This window comes from Sitodiplosis mosellana, unplaced genomic scaffold (genome assembly GCF_009176505.1).
Source record: "Sitodiplosis mosellana isolate CC-2019 unplaced genomic scaffold, AAFC_SMos_1.0 Smas_scaffold_1, whole genome shotgun sequence".
In the NCBI taxonomy this organism is placed as follows: domain Eukaryota; kingdom Metazoa; phylum Arthropoda; class Insecta; order Diptera; family Cecidomyiidae; genus Sitodiplosis; species Sitodiplosis mosellana.
This window is the reverse complement of record NW_022595244.1, coordinates 4470604-4486577: the sequence shown is the minus strand read 5'-3', so window position 1 is coordinate 4486577 and position 15974 is coordinate 4470604. Positions and strand designations below refer to the sequence as shown.

Below are 15974 nucleotides of genomic sequence, written 5' to 3'. Positions count from 1 at the left end.
GATCAATGAGAAGGAAGTGAAATGAAATCTAAAAACGGTTTGTCCAGTTAAAATAATATATCAATGGTTCTTTATTGAAAATAAAGCTAACATCATTAGATTTTTGTTAAATTCAGTTAAATTCTTCAGGGAATGTGGAAAAAACACAGCTCCAATTCCAGTTTTTGGGGGATTAAAGGTAACAATCACACATTAAACATTTTATTTGTGATAAATATGTGAATATTTAAAATTGTGTGCAAAAAATTGACTTTAGTTTGTTTTTCCATCAAAATAGATCAGTTTTTGGTAGAGTGAAGACACAAAATAATGATAATTTTAAGAGATCGTTGTCCTGCAAACGGCAAAATGAATTATCTCATCCGCGACTACAGGCGAGTGTCGATTGTTTCACTTCCCGATTGTTTGTTTGTAATGAAAAACATCACGCACCAATTGGTTAAAATTGCATAGCATCAAAATGGTTGAAACAATTGCGACTCGCCTGTACTTAGAATCGTTGTACTGTTAACGACATTAATTTAGTTTTATGCACTCTTATTAAAGCTCTTGGCGTGTTTTAATTTCTTGCGGATACGTGGAGAAGTCCAACGCGATGGTCCACCAGTTGGGCTGACCGCTGAAGAGACTCTTAATTCATTTGGTGACACTCCTTCGTCCACATCATCCGCTTCCGTTTTTATTTCCATTTTCTGAAATTGAAGGTGCAATTTCATTAGAGATTTTATAGAAACAAAGACAAAATTGGAATTTGAAATGGAAAAAAACTGAATTAACGAACCTGCACAATGAGTCGCAGCATTTGATGTTGTTGTTCCAGAGTTGATGCCATTGTATTTAATTTACGTCGTTGTTTTTCCAATTCATCGGCCAAAATCTCGTCCGTTGTTTCAAAACCCATGTCTATGTTGTCTGGAAGCAAAGATTTTTTCATTGTTTCGTATTTCTTTCTGAAGGAAAATTCTTTAAATAAAATCAAGTGAAATTACTTTCGTCGTTGAATGGATTACAGAACCATTTTCGGAGTACAGAATCGAACATGCCCAATTTGCACTTTTGACTGTTGGGATACTCGATGAGCTCACTTTTGTCAGCTCTCTCCAGCCACATTTGTGGTAATTTGCGTTCAAGTTCGGTGTGAAGGACAACCTGCATTGCCAAACGCTTGAGTTGTGCATTTCGGCGAACCGATTCAATATCGCCCACAGCCAGACCAATCAGTAAGTTCATCAACAATATTGGCATCAGAATCATGAAGAGACCTTTGCATAGCACAACAATTAGTTAAAAATTCTTGCGAAAATGAGAAACAAGTCTTACATAGCAGTAAAAAGGATGATATTGGCAATGGAAGCTCATGAAGCCAGAACGGTTGGACATAAGTGCCAACAAAGTCCATTTCACCGAGCATCATCGAGAAAGTTCGAACCAATGACATTGGAATGGTTGAAAATGCCAATTGACTCGATGACATTTGTGCTGATGACATCTGTGAAAAAGGAAATCGCAAATTATTTTACGACTTTGGATTTTTTGAGTTGATTCAGACATTTTTTTTACCTTCGACTTAGACAAAACTATGTAAAAGGCCAATCCAAATGCAATGATCAATATGGAAAATACCATCAACACTCTGATCAATGTTTGTAAAATCTCTAGAAACATCACCACATAAATGCCAACCTAAGAAAAATAAGGAAAAATATATTTGACATAAGTACCAAATGTAGACCTTTTATGGGAATTGCAAACATTTTCTCTGCATTCTATGACTTACTTGATCAAATCGTTGTAAAAACAGAAGCAAATTGAACCAAGACAGAAAAACCGTTAATGACGTGGCGGAAAAATGGCAATCTGAAATATGACCGCTGAAAATTGGCGACACCATGATTCCAGCCGAAATGTACAGCATCCACGAAATGAAATTGTTCGGTTCAAATAGGTACTGCCATTTTTGTTGGTAGATTTGAAGAAATTCTCGCATCGTACTACACACGATATAAACGATGATCGCAAGGCCAGACACCATCATCATAGTTGAAACATTGATTTGCTTATCGATGAATGCTTGACTGGAAACATCAGCTGAATTGAAAATGGTTCTTGGGTGTGACAATCGTGCTGCGTATGGCTATGTTTATAGATAATAGAGCATAAATGTATATAAATGAGAAGATCAATTTTGAAATGAAAACCCAAAAACAACAAAATTTCAAAAAACAAGAAAAAAACATGAATAAACTCACTTCATCACTTGAATTCAATGGTGCTGACGAATCAACGATGGATTCATTTGTATCAACACTTTGCATTAGATGAGATGCATAAATGGTGACAAATGACAAGAAGACGGTGTAGATCAATAAGTTGCAGACATGAAAATATTTCCCATAGGCATTCCATTTCATTTGCAAATATTTCTGGAATGATAATAAACGTCATTATCTCGATCGAGAGACATCGATCATTAAATTATAAATGACAAGATATACTTGACTGAGTGGATGTGCGAGGAGCTCAACACGGCCGTGAGTAACCATTGCCTACAATGGGAGTGAACAAAATGTAATAAACTCGATTTCGGTCATTTTCAATTGAATATTTTGTTATTGAACGAAGAAAAGCATGCAAAACACACAACACAACTGAGTAACATATCATATAGCTCAGAATAAAGGAAAAAATTAATAATAAATCCAAGCAATCAATTTGACTAAGGCACAAATTAACTAAACGTACCATAAAATACAAATTCAGAACCATTCAAAATGATAACTAAAACACAGATTACTCACATTGATAACTTGTAATGGTGGCGGTGTCCATGTCATATCATTCATGCTTTGTCGTATAGCCAATACTTTGGCTTTGGAGCAATGATAACTATGAAAATTGTACTTGATCTATAAAGCAGGCAAAGACATAAAAAACACAACTAATAGAAAATACCGAATAAACAAATAAAGAATCGATCGATAAATTTCCAACGAAATATTCTATGAAAGTAATGTGGACAATCGATATCAACTTTTATTCAAGAAAAGAAAAACTTTGTTATCGTCACATGCAAATGGATATGATAAATTAGAGTTCCATAGATAGCATTCGTTTCGAACTAAAAGAAAAAAAAATTGGACGAATCTGACCAGCGTCAAAAGTGTTCATGCTCCAATTCAAACATAAACTGAAAACAAAAGTTTTGTCTCATCTCGAGCAAGCAAACTAAGTATCAACAAATACACACTGAAAAAAAACCGATTGACATTCACAGGAAAGTTTGAAATCAAGAACGCAGCATCTTACATTGAGCGCCGGCAATGGTATTGGCTTTGATATCTGAAGTGCTTCACCAGTTTTTTCATCCATTTGTGCATACATCGTGGGACATTGCAAACACGATAATGAATACTTGATCTGAATATTAATGAGTTTTCAACACCCGTCGAAAGAGTGTTTTCGTTATTATTTATTTTTTAGCTCTATGACGCCCAGAGCTGTTATAGGCACCCAATCGGTGCCGGCACTTAGATTTTGAGTGCCGCACCTAGTACAATCACAAAAAATAAATTTCGATAAATTATAATTTCATATTTTTATCAGCAATATAAAATCATATTATTTCTTTAAAAAACTAGCAAATTTGAAAATTTTCAAAAAAACTCAAAAATTATACTTTCAAAAAAGCTCGGTGCCGCACCGATTCAAGTGCCCGCACTTTTGCAGTGCCTATAACAGCTCTGTCATTGACGCCTAATTTTGCTACATTCCCATGGCAAGTACATGAAATCCAATTTGTTTTTTTCGTATGAATGTAGCTCTATAAGTCCTTTTCGGAAAAGTGAATCACTGTTTTACAATTGAGTCATGAAGTGAGTCACAATATCAGTCATAATCGAAGCTGGCGTCATAGAGCTTTATTTAAAAAAAAAAATTCATGATCTTCACCAATTGGTCAATATTTTTTTTCTTCATTTTTACTCTCCCTCAATTACATACACAGTTCTACCGATGGTTTTTTTTTGTCTGGCACAAAAGCCGGACTAGATCAGCGTTTTAGAGGGCTAAAATTTAAGAACAACTGCGTTCACAGAATATTGAAATTGGCTCAACTTTTTTAAATATCAAATTCGGCGTTTTACCTTTTCACCAGTATTAAATGCAAAGAGGTATTGAACAAAGACCATTTTTCTCCCATTAGAGATGGTTTTATAGCCTTGGTATGTGTTGAGAAAATGTTTGGCGTTCAATTTTAGGCGGAAACTAGTGAAAACTATACCCAAAAATTACATCTGGTGGGAGCCATGGGGCAAAATGTCGAAAAAATAGTCAATTTTTCCAGTTTTTCGACCAAAGCTCGAGCAGTATACATTTTTTCACTCACTGTGTTCGGCAATATTGTAGCCAGAGTATAGCTGAGCAACACTTCTCAACACATTAACTCGAAAAATCCACATCCACTCCACTTTATTGTCTCAAAATCACTTTTCGCTATTAAACGGTATTTTCGTGCATTTTCGAAGTCCTGCAACTTCTCAACTGATTAAAATAGAGCAATAGTGTCTGAAAGAACTTTTTAGTACTCCTCAAGAGCTTTGCAGGCCCAGTACTAAAAAGTACTAAAAATGTTATAAAAATGTACTAAAAAGTACTAAATTGTTTTAAACACTTTGGATGGCTCCGGGCAACTCTGGGTGATGGAAAACTCTACCAACTCGTATTAAATACTCTGTTTTGGGCCGTAGTAAACATTAGTGACCGGCACTTATCTCGAAAATTGAAATTTGAATCGAAAAATGACCAGTGTAACCTATGAAATTGTAACATCTTTAAACCATAACCTTTTCGATTCAAACTTCAATCACCGGTCACAAATGTTTACTGCGGTCCAAAACAGAATATTTAACACGAGTTAGTAGAGTTTTTCATCACTCAGAGTTGCCCGGAGCCATTTAATGGATGTGGATTTTTCGAGTTGATGTGTTGAGAAGTGTTGCTCAGCTATACTCTGGCTACAATATTGCCGAACACAGTGAGTGAAAAAATGTATACTGCTCGAGCTTTGGTCGAAAAACTGGAAAAATTGACTATTTTTTCGACATTTTGCCCCATGGCTCCCACCAGATGTAATTTTTGGGTTTAGTTTTTTACTACTTCCGCCTAAAATCGAACTCCAAACATTTTCTCAACACATACCAAGGCTATAAAACCATCTCTAATGGGAGAAAAATGGTCTTTGTTCAATACCTCTTTGCATTTTAATACTGGTGGAAAGGTAAAACGCCGAATTTGATATTTAAAAAAGTTGAGCCAATTTCAATATTCTGTGAATGCAGTTGTTCTTAGATTTTGGCCCTCTAAAATGCTGATCTAGTCCGGCTTTTGTGCCAGACAAAAAAAACCATCGGTAGAACTGTGATATCATTGGATTAATTTTGATGTTTTTGTGTTGAAGTACTCATTTTGTGGAGTAATGTAAATTATTATTAATCCAGTCGAGATTGAAGTTAATTCATTAATAAAATGAGGCTCGGATAGGGAGTCAATAAAAAAACGCATTCACAAAATTGTAATATCGAATTTCAAAGAGCAAAATTATCATAAATTGGTTGCAAAGGCATAGATATATACTCACATAGAAGCTTTTCGAGTCTTTCTTGCAATTTGCTTTGGTGATGCACTTGTCTTGTACGGCTTCGAATACTCGTGGCATGGACGCAATTAGAGCGAGCGTAACGCATGGATGTTTATCGGATTTGAGCACCATAATTTCTTCGGAGCGTTCCTCATGCGTGACCATGGCCAACGCTGCTTCGGGGTATTTGTAGTAAATGGCATAATCAATGGCGCTCATTTCCATGTAGTTATATAGCATTTTACAGTTCATTGAGAGCAACAATGAAATGGCATTTGGTTTATTTTCTATCGTTGCGAGATGAAGCGGAGTGTTCTAAAAGGCATTGAAGATAACGATTTTAATTAAAAATGCATTTCATTTTGAAAGAAACGGGAAAAAAACCAAACACCTACGCCATCCTTATCGATTTGATCGAGTAAATGCGAATGAACGGAATGCAATAGCTCAATGGTTTGGGTATATCCACTCGCAGCCGCTAGGTGCAGTGGTGTCCTTCCTAAATTTGGTATGGATTAGTTTTTTCATGAAAAAATTAGATTCCAATACCTAATTTGCAGTTTTATCTGCAAGAAAGTATAGTCGCCAAACAAAGTTTGCAATTTTTCAGTTTTAGTAAGTTCAAACATGTTTTGTGCTATACCGTTATGATCCCGATGCAACAGTGCGCCTCGATTGAGAAACAGTTGAACGACTCGTGTGTGACCCTGTTGAAAAGACATTTTTTCATTTCAGAATTCTCAATTGTTCATTATAGGACCAAAATAATAGCAAAGTGATTATTCCAATGTTATTCATAAACCAAATTATGTCATTTACCTGTTGTGAAGCAATATGCAATGGCGTAAGGCCTTCGCCGTCGCTCTCATTTATGATAAACGTCCCTTTTTCCGAGTCGAGCAGCTGTCGCACCGTATTGTATCGGCCATACCGGGCGGCGAAATGTAATGCAGATTCGTTGTTATTATTTTTCAAATTGATACAAGCACCCAATCTGATCAGATTCTCCAGCGATCGAATGTGGCCTTCTCGGCTAAAATGGAGAAATAAAAAAAAACCTCATAAGTTTCCCGAATATCGTCATGAAAATTACAAAAATCGCACATAACAAATACAGAAAATCGATCGTACCTTGCGTAGTGTAATGCTGAACATCCGGTGTTGTCCTTTTCATTAAGCAAGTGCTGTAATTGGGAACTGAATTGTGTTGCGGACACTTCATTTGCAAACTCTTCCAAACGCCCGCCATTCATTATCACCAAATGCAGTACGTTGCGTTGGTTCACGTCTTTAATCGTAATTTCAGCGCCCAGCTTAATTAATGCAAGGACTGTTTTCCAAGCGCCACGTGATGCTGCCAATAACAATGGCGATCGATGTTCGCGATCCAGTGCATTTATGTCGGCTCCTTCTTTAATCAAGTATGAAACAACATCGGGATAATCAAACATTGCGGCACAATGTAACGGAGTCATTTTCTGTGCATCGGTGCATGAAAGGCAAATTTTCTTCTCTTGTGGCTGCATTCGAAAACACAACTTGACAATTTCCAAGGCCCCCTAGAAATATAAACACACTCCATCATGCATTCCATTGATTTTCGCACACAATGTCTTGCATTGCGATTTGTTTATTTGCTTTAATTATTTCAATTGTTCGTTTTCCGTAAACAAATCTAATGTAATGAAATGTTTCTATTTGTTCAAGACATTTCACAAGACGAGTAGTATATCACACGGCAATGCTACGTGTTACCATAAACTTAAAAATAAATTAAACAGTGAGACCGTACTTGTGCACACGCCAAATGAACTGGAGTAGAAAGGTCATGTTGTTGCGTGCAAATTTTCGCTCCAGAATTGATGCAAAGCTCAACGGCTCTTATATCACCGCCATGCACAGCCGAATGAAGTGGGACGTTACCTTCGGAATCGTAAAATGAAATCATCTCTTCGCGTGTACATCCACGTGATTCGCCCCACTAGACAACCGAAAAAAAATGCGACAAAATCGAAACAAATTGACATTGTGAATGATAAAAGTGTTTTGTTTGCATCAAATTGCATCATTACAAGCGAATGATGTGCCAATGATGTATATCCGTTGCCTCAGACGGACAATGAAAGAATCCAATCGACTGTATTTATTCAATACCATCATATTTGGTTATTATATAACACAATTGTGAAATTTATCGGACATCAATCACATTCAATTTTGAAATAGAGAATGAAACAAACCTGAAAGAAAACCTCCATCGTTTTGGAGCTGGCGTTTTTAGCCGCCTCGTGAATTGGGTAGTAGCCATTGTTACAGGGTTTGCGAGGACATGCACCAAACTCCGATATCTGTATGTATTTTTTTTGTTTGTGTTAAATGACAAAAATAATCAATAATCTGTTAAATATTATGAAATTGAAATGAAAAATGTACAAAACAAATTCCATCGCTGATTTCTAAATGGAATACTCTGTTAACAAGAATACGACAGCAAGAAACGTGCTATACTATAGTACGAGATGGAAACGTGTAAAGTTTTTTAGAGTATGCGAATAATTATGGAATTTGCTACAGTGAAGCTTTTGAGTTGGAAACAGGTACGTATAAGAAAGGGAAAAATGATGCTCGGAAATAAATAAATATGAAAGATTTTCGGGGCTACAGTGTTCACGAGCTTAAATTGTGCTTCGTTAAAAAAAAACCATCATTTCATTATGGCAATTTCCAATTTTTTTCTGATGGGATTTCATCTAAATTGAAACATTCGATTAAAAAATGTTGCTACCTTAGATGCTGAGAACATGAAATTATTTTTTGCACTCTGTTAGTTTTTTTTTATTGGATGGTGATTTCCGAAAGAATCCAACATTTATTTGATTTATCGATATATCACAACAGCGATATGACGATTTTAATGAAAAAGAAAACACTTTACCCAACGTACCAAAATTCGTGCACATTCCTCATGATCATAAATGGCGGCTAAATGGAGTGCAGTACGTCCGTGTTCGCCCCCCTTCTGGATATCGATGATATTACGATAATTACCCATCACTTTAAGTGCCGTTACTCGATTCAGCTCAGTAGCCATATGGATTGGTGACTGTTTCTTCTCGTTCAACACATTTGCACTCACGCCACTGTGTCAAATACACACAAAACACAGCAAGAAAAAAAAGTATTGCAACTGTTTTTCATTGTCTATATCAAACTACTCTGCGTGTATGAATAAATTTTACGTACATTGAGAGCAAATAGTCCATAGCCTCGAATGCATTCTCCTCGACGGTTAAATGTAACGGTGTATTTTCGGCAGCGTCCTGTGCGTCCATATCTATAGAAGAGAGCATGTTGAAGGTATTTTCATGATTGGCATTTTCGTATTTGCATTTGTTTGGCTTCACAACATGTGCGGAATAAAGCAACTTCTCCCTTTTCATCACTCTCTTTCCAAATCTCGATAAGAGCGATAATTTTGTTGGTTTTAAACTCATGCATTGCAACTTTTGTTGAAATCGATGTCAAATCAATTTCGAAAAATTTAATTAAGTGAAACCATATAGAGTGTGGTTCCGTCACCTCCTTTCAAAGTACATTCTTTTTCTCGATTGAACGCTTCAATAGAAAAAAATCACTGCGTTCATGTGTTCATACTCACTTCCTTCCTGTGCATAAATATACTGCAGTATGTTTACTCGATTTTTCACTGCTGCAAGATGAGCTGCTGTACGCCCGCGAGCATCTGTTACCATCAAACGACTATTATCGCCTTGATACAATCGAACAAAATCTTCCAAATCACCCGATTCAGCTGCCTGTTGATGCGAAATATTGCGAGAGAAATGATATAGAAGTAAAAATAAAATCAGTGGAAATGTATTGAGAATTTTATGATTTTCTCAAAGATTTCACGTCGTTTCAGATTTTTTTTGTTCGCCACTATGACATTCTAGAAATATATAATAGAATCTCCTTGGCAACACCTTCATCTATTCGAAAATGAAACTCGAAATATGCGGTCAAAGTATGACGTTCGCAAATAGTTTTCTGCCCACAATTTGCATTGAAGGATTAAGTTGCAAAGGATTTAATAAATAAATCGTTGGCACTTAAGCGATTCGAATTGTGCATCCCGACCAATGAAAAGATTTTCTAAGCGCAGTGTTGTATTTCCATTTTCTGTGTTTGAATTGATTTGCTAAAGCTAGCGAATATTTTGCGCATATTTCCGCTGATCCTTTGATGTAAATCCAATATAGAGTAAAAATTGAATTTAAATTCCATTCAAATGGCGCACAAATGCTAGCCTTTCCCCGTTAAAATATTTCTTGCTTGTTGTACACAACAAATATATGTACATATTTCACCATTGTTGTTCAGCTAACCACTTCGTGATTCAATGTTTTCACATTTTGAATTTACGCATTTGTAAAGTGTATTTTGTGCAACAGGCTTCACTTCTATTTACGTCGACATAATAAAGCAAAAGAGCTTAACAATGAATTCATTTGATTTCCTATAAATTTCTCTTTGACTTGCAGCCGCAAATCAAATTGAAGATTGCAATTCACCAAGCGAATAATCAGGGAAACATCATTTACATCGAGCTTTGATAGAAATTTTCACAAGAACTACTAGTCTATTGATGATCTGTTAGTCAACACTCTGTCGATTCATGCTTTTCCATATGTGTGGCCTATGTTTTAAATGAATGTGAACGGTTTAAAGGCTTCATTAAAAGTTAAAATCACATAAAATGCCAATTTCTTCACTATTCATAATTGACAGGGGCAAATTGGTTGAGAAATTCGCAATTCATTTCATATTCAAAATATTTTTATTTATTTTTGTCGAATATTCTTCGAAGGAAATTGCTTTGACGCCACAAAAAAAAGGTTGTGCAAAAGATCTAAGAAACCTTTTTACAGTTCGTTGACCTAATTGGCCTTTTACTCTTTATTAATATAGAGTCTATATTATGGACCAAAGTGGCTTCACAAATCAACAGTGGTTCATTTTCATTCGCAGATTATCGGCAAAAAATCGTTGTTTCTCAAGAAAAATCGTTAAACATTTATCACCTATTACAAAATAGGCTTTCGCCGTCACGTGCATTTTTCACACGTATTTTCATACACGTTTACGAGTAAAAATGAATACGCAAAAATACTAACGTCAAGAATATTTTTGGGCATCTTCTTTTTGTTAAAACACACGTTTATTTTCATACTTGGACAATTGAACGAAAACATTGATTTAATTTCAGCGGTTTCATTCTTCATTTTGGGAAAAGTGCTAGAATTCAACAAGAAAACGGAGAGATTTAATAAGCGATTGATAAATTTCTGTATTTTAAAACACTTTAATTCGCTGAAAATGTTCCTTTCTTCTTTAATTTATAAAATTTATTCCAACTTCTCTTTTTATACTTCTAGTTAAGCGAGAAAAAAAATACTCATCGACAATAAATTACGTAACTCAACCGCCAAATGCAAAGTTTGACTGAGAAAAATTCCAGCGACAGCGAACCATTCAATTTTACTTGTACATTTATCATTTTAATCGCACATGATACCAAATGTTTTTTCATATATTAAATCATTATAATTATATCGAATAATTATAATTATAGATAGATTATTATCCTGCACTAAAATTATATGCCTAACATGAAAAATTTACTTTCAAAGTTTCGTTTTTTATTGTTCCCATGGGGAGAATTTGGTTGAAACCATTGTTGCAATAAATTGTATGGATTAATTTCAGTATTGCGTTTTTGTTATCGACATCGATGACCAAATAGGCATTAATCATGGCTATTGTCTTGAGGTATTTTTTTTTATCCTTAATCGAAAATGGATTGGAATTACAAATAATTCATGTTTTATTTTAAAGGTCATCACGGTCGAATTTCGTTTGCTTATTAACCCTGATGTGTTCGTTCAAAGCCAAATAACTTAATTGAGTCAGAGCGTGGATGGTTATAGTGCATGTTTCATGCAGGAATTTAATACACTTTGCTGTGGAAATGGATTAAAGTCAAAGAGGTAGTGATTGTTATTTTTCCTTAAGAAAATCTCATTTGACTTATTTTCAAACCAAGTGCAGATATGAAATAAATACGGAATGTTTTTTTTCTTTTTTCTCAATCCTTTCTTTTCTCTGATTCGCGTTGATTTAAATCTTTGAAACGTTTTCAATCTGAGGTTACTAACAAAACAGGAAAATGATGCATTAAGAATTAATGAATAACCTGAAGCAATTCTTCCGTTTTGAATTTGGTAGTATTTCCAAAGCCTAGCATACGACTAAAGGCCGGCGCCATGCGAATTGGAATCGATAGTGTGGACGTAATGCTTTGTTGTTTCAAAAAACATCGAAATGTTGATGCTCGCGTTTTGATGGCATTCGGTGGGATTGGTTTACTTAACGGACTGTCCATTTCGGATTTGCATGCTTTCTAGTCAGTGCGATGAAAAATACGCGCTCACATTCAATGTTGTTGCCCAGCAGTTCAACGACAAAATCACCACTTTAAATTTGAATTTTGGCCACTTTAATCCTGATGCTTTGCCACTTTCATCGAATTTCAATTTTTTTTTGTTTGTTTAAGCAAATAGAGCACAAAGTAATCATTGGATGTAAAAATTCCAAGTAAGCTGCTGGTGCATTTAATTGAATTTTGGTGTTTGGAAGTTTCTAATCGAAAACTCTACAAATCACATGACATCACAGCAAAACTGAACCAGAAAATATAAATCACATTTCACTTTTTATTCGGATGTTTCACATCACTTTATTCAATTTTCACTAGAATTTCCCCATTCTAATCATTTTGTGGTGAAAATGTGTGCAAAATTTGATTTGCATAATAAAATGTTCTAAATTGATTGGGCGAGTGTTTTTATCACTTGATACTGTTATTTGGTCGTTATCATTAGCGTCGTTTAAAAAGCGATTATGGGTGTTCAACCGCCAAATGGTAACTGAATGCTGCTGAATGGCGGTGTCGTGTATTTATAAGCTGCAATCCATCCACTCACACATCTCGCGTTGCGAGCATCAGTAGCAATGTTTGTACCAAGATTTGTTTCGGGAAGCTGTTAAACCACGAGCAATGCATCGGAATGAGTGAATGTGTGTGTGTAAGCGCGCGTTGCTCCATGGATGATAAATGGTCCTTTAACCGTGTGAGACTGAGAGTGTGAGAGAGAGAGAGAGAGAGAGAGAGAGAGAGAGAGAGAGAGAGAGAGAGAGAGAGAGACTGTGTACGACGTTATGCTGCGGGCTCTATATTCCAATCTTGTTTCTAATCCAAATTTACAAGTGTAGTATTCATTGTTGTACTCGCGTTATTTGCCAATGTTACAGTTGAGCAACAGCGCAATAAACACTCTTCAGACACACACATTCCGTTCGTACTCTGTGCCGTAATTTATGTTTTGCATACAAATTATCATGACAAGAACAGTGTGTAATGGATCACGCCGTTTCTCATTGCACTCTTGAAAATATCGAATTCATCCCTGTATTCAACAGCACAAACTGACAATTTAATGACTTCTCATTTGTCACACATTTTCCGATAGTTTTCAATTGCTATCGGCGATTTGTCAATCAACTCACAAAGCTAAGCTAAGCTAATTTTTGACTTTACACATTGACTTCCAACGTGGTAATTAAGTCCATCGGAGTGAGAATGAAATAGTTTCGGAAAGAATTGATGAAATTTAATGGAGAAACATTTTCCAAAAGCACTTTCTCCTTTCTTTTGTTTTTGCTAATAAATGATGGCACGGAAAATTCATTAAAAGTTTTTGTCGGCTGTGTATCGCACCAAGCACGGCATAAGCTAATTTTCTAAATGCAGATTATGCTCTATGATCCGAAAAATTTGTTCTTGTTCAAGCAAACAAGGTTAAACGAGCGCGAATTAAGACATTATATGGAAATGCTCTCGATTAACAAAGTTTATGCATTTTTACGAAACAAAAAATAAAGTGCAAATCTTGTTTTAATTTAACGCTCTCTGTCTCTCCCCCGTTCTCTTCCTCGAAACTTTGTCATTGACATAATTCAATTGAAGAATCGACTATGAAGTGAGTTTGCATTGGATCGCAAATTTTAAACGAGTCTATTTATAGACCGTACTTTAAAAAAAAAAGTAATGTACATCTTTGGCCATTTTGGATCAACAGAACAAAATGAGTGTGGGTGCGAGGAAAAGAAAATAGAGCTAAAATGAATGGATTTATGTTGAAACCTAGGGGCTTTATTGTCATGTGAATCAGTGCAAATCTGACTAATCTGTACAAACAATGTTAATCTGAAGACTTGCGGAACTTTTATGTATTATCACGAGTCCTTCATTTGCTTTTGAAAACTACGAGAAATAACTATTTGATTGAAATGTCATTGGCTTTTTATTCGCACATTTTTACAAATGCCATACATTTCCTAATAGGAAGTATAGACAGTTTGTACACTGCGACTTGCATATGTATTGCTATCAGTCAATACGAATCTTCATAAAATTCATGCGGATCTCACTGATTCGTGTTGACAAATTCTCATCGATTTCAGCTAAGCCACTGCAAAATTGTTTCCTTCTATTTTATACACAACGATGTTACCCAGTTACCGGATGTAGAAGTTGTCACTGTTTTCAACAACTATTCGGTGTGTTTCATAGCAATCAACGGAATACCAGAAAACCAGTGTTGACTGACATTATGAATAAAATATATTTATATAAATAAATTCTATAGGAATTTTGAAGAATTGTCAGCTGCATCGTTGGCTGTTTGTGTCACGCTCCCAGGCATTCGCAATGATTGAATAAATGTAATATTCAGCTGTTGGACTGAATGATTGGCCGAGTTTGGTTGAATAACATCATTTGTTTGGAAAATCTTCTAAAGCTCAAAGACGAAGATAAAAAATGCGCAAAATATTCCGAATGAATAAGAATATTTCAATGAATAAGAGATTGAACAATCGATTGTTTGCATAACGTGGCAGTTTCTATTTTTCATATCTTTATATTTATTTTGAAATGATCTATGTAAACCAGAAAAGAAACTTTTCAATAACTTCAACAAAAGAAATATTGAGATTTTAATTAGCCCGAAGCAATGGCGACTGTCCATTGACTTTTGAATTAAAGTTCAATCGGAAAATAAATATGTCGAGTTAGAAACCTTATAATAAATTGCATTTTCTAGACGGAAATTAAAGCTGTTGCAATGCGTCTGAGAAATTTACAATGTAAACAGTGTAGGAGTTTGTTTACATTCATATGGTAATTCATTTCACTTTATTTAAAAAGCTAAGTTTAAAAAAAATCAACATTTCTAGAGATTTTCAAATTCAATAATCAAGTGAATAAACCGAATAACTGACTTGATAACGTGACCAAATAATGCATTAATGACTGATTTGATTTTACTTACCCGAAGAATTCTGTACGGGGAATCTTTTAACAAGCACACACCATAATCATTGGGATCAGTTGATTCGGACCCTTTTCCAGATGGCACGCGCAAATTGGTAACAATATCGTTCACAATGGTATTTTGTCGCTGCAATCTGCTTGATTGCTGTTTTCCACCAGCTGTGACCCATTTCTAGAAAATAAGGCTAGCTAAAGAACATTTTCCTTTTTTTTAATTTTTTCATTCAAATATTTTCTTTCACAATTCATCAAGATTCTTTTACCTTCAAGCGTGGCGATTTCGATAGTTTCGCCAGATCATCTGTATGTAGTGATATGATATGCATGTCCGTAGTTTCGCAGTTCGTACAGATGTCTTTTTTTGGCTGTGTGCCATCGCAGAACGAAACACGCCGCAATGGTTTGTAAAAAATGTTCGCTTCGTTCGTCATTTGCGAGATTAAAAATTGATCGCAATTAAACTGGAGCAACAAATCTTCTTACCAAAAGAAACAACAAGATTCGTAAGAAAAACTGGAATTATTGAGTGGAACTTGAGTCAATTAGAAACAGAAAAAATCCACACAAAAAAATGTTGATTTATTAGAAATAAGATACGACTCAGACAGACGTTAAGAATTTTTCTAGATAAATCATCGATGAATTTTGATGCCCTTTATAATTTGACTTTCAACCCACATCCGAAAGACTTGCATAGATCCAAAAACATTTGTTTGATATGAAAAAATTATTGTTCTTTAACACAGCTTAGATTATCCAATTCATCAAATCACATACTTTGGAGTGGATATTTTATAATTGGACCAGACATACTCAGACAGCCTTGAAAAGAGAGAAAACAAGACTGCATATCGTCGCTTCGCTCCGCTCTGCGTTCTTGAAGCT

At 35.2% G+C, this 15974-nt stretch overlaps 1 protein-coding gene across 4 annotated transcripts; it reads right to left on the bottom strand.

Moving 5' to 3' along the window:
* Positions 1 to 38: 38 nt before the first annotated feature.
* LOC129567099 (transient receptor potential cation channel subfamily A member 1) lies at positions 39 to 15972 on the bottom strand. 4 transcript variants are annotated; one of them, XM_055443680.1, is made up of 22 exons: positions 15353 to 15559; positions 15088 to 15261; positions 9294 to 9450; positions 8879 to 8969; positions 8580 to 8775; positions 7876 to 7983; positions 7428 to 7616; positions 6767 to 7194; positions 6455 to 6668; positions 6279 to 6342; positions 6031 to 6134; positions 5636 to 5950; positions 3307 to 3417; positions 2799 to 2906; positions 2496 to 2546; positions 2250 to 2423; positions 1778 to 2134; positions 1561 to 1683; positions 1321 to 1489; positions 990 to 1262; positions 782 to 912; positions 39 to 692 (listed from the first exon to the last, which is right to left on the bottom strand). In XM_055443680.1, exons 1-22 carry the CDS (start codon positions 15518 to 15520, stop codon positions 528 to 530), a joined length of 3870 nt encoding a protein of 1289 aa, XP_055299655.1. In that variant the 5' UTR covers positions 15521 to 15559; the 3' UTR covers positions 39 to 527. The 4 variants fall into 4 exon arrangements, with proteins under 4 accessions (XP_055299655.1, XP_055299675.1, XP_055299666.1 ...); XM_055443700.1 differs by lacking the exon at positions 3307 to 3417 and having other exon boundaries at positions 15353 to 15972; XM_055443691.1 differs by lacking the exons at positions 15088 to 15261; positions 15353 to 15559 and adding an exon at positions 11889 to 12631 and having other exon boundaries at positions 8571 to 8775.
* Positions 15973 to 15974: the final 2 nt, after the last annotated feature.

Bases quoted from the DNA above. Each gene is read 5' to 3' on its own strand.
- LOC129567099 (XM_055443680.1), bottom strand. From the start codon at position 15,520: ATGACGAACGAAGCGAACATTTTTTACAAACCATTGCGGCGTGTTTCG. The intron at 5,951-6,030 runs GTAGGTGTTTGG...AATGCCTTTTAG, and splicing joins ATCAAATCGATAAGGATGGC to AACACTCCGCTTCATCTCGC. The intron at 2,547-2,798 runs GTGAGTAATCTG...CTCCCATTGTAG, and splicing joins CACCATTACAAGTTATCAAT to GCAATGGTTACTCACGGCCG.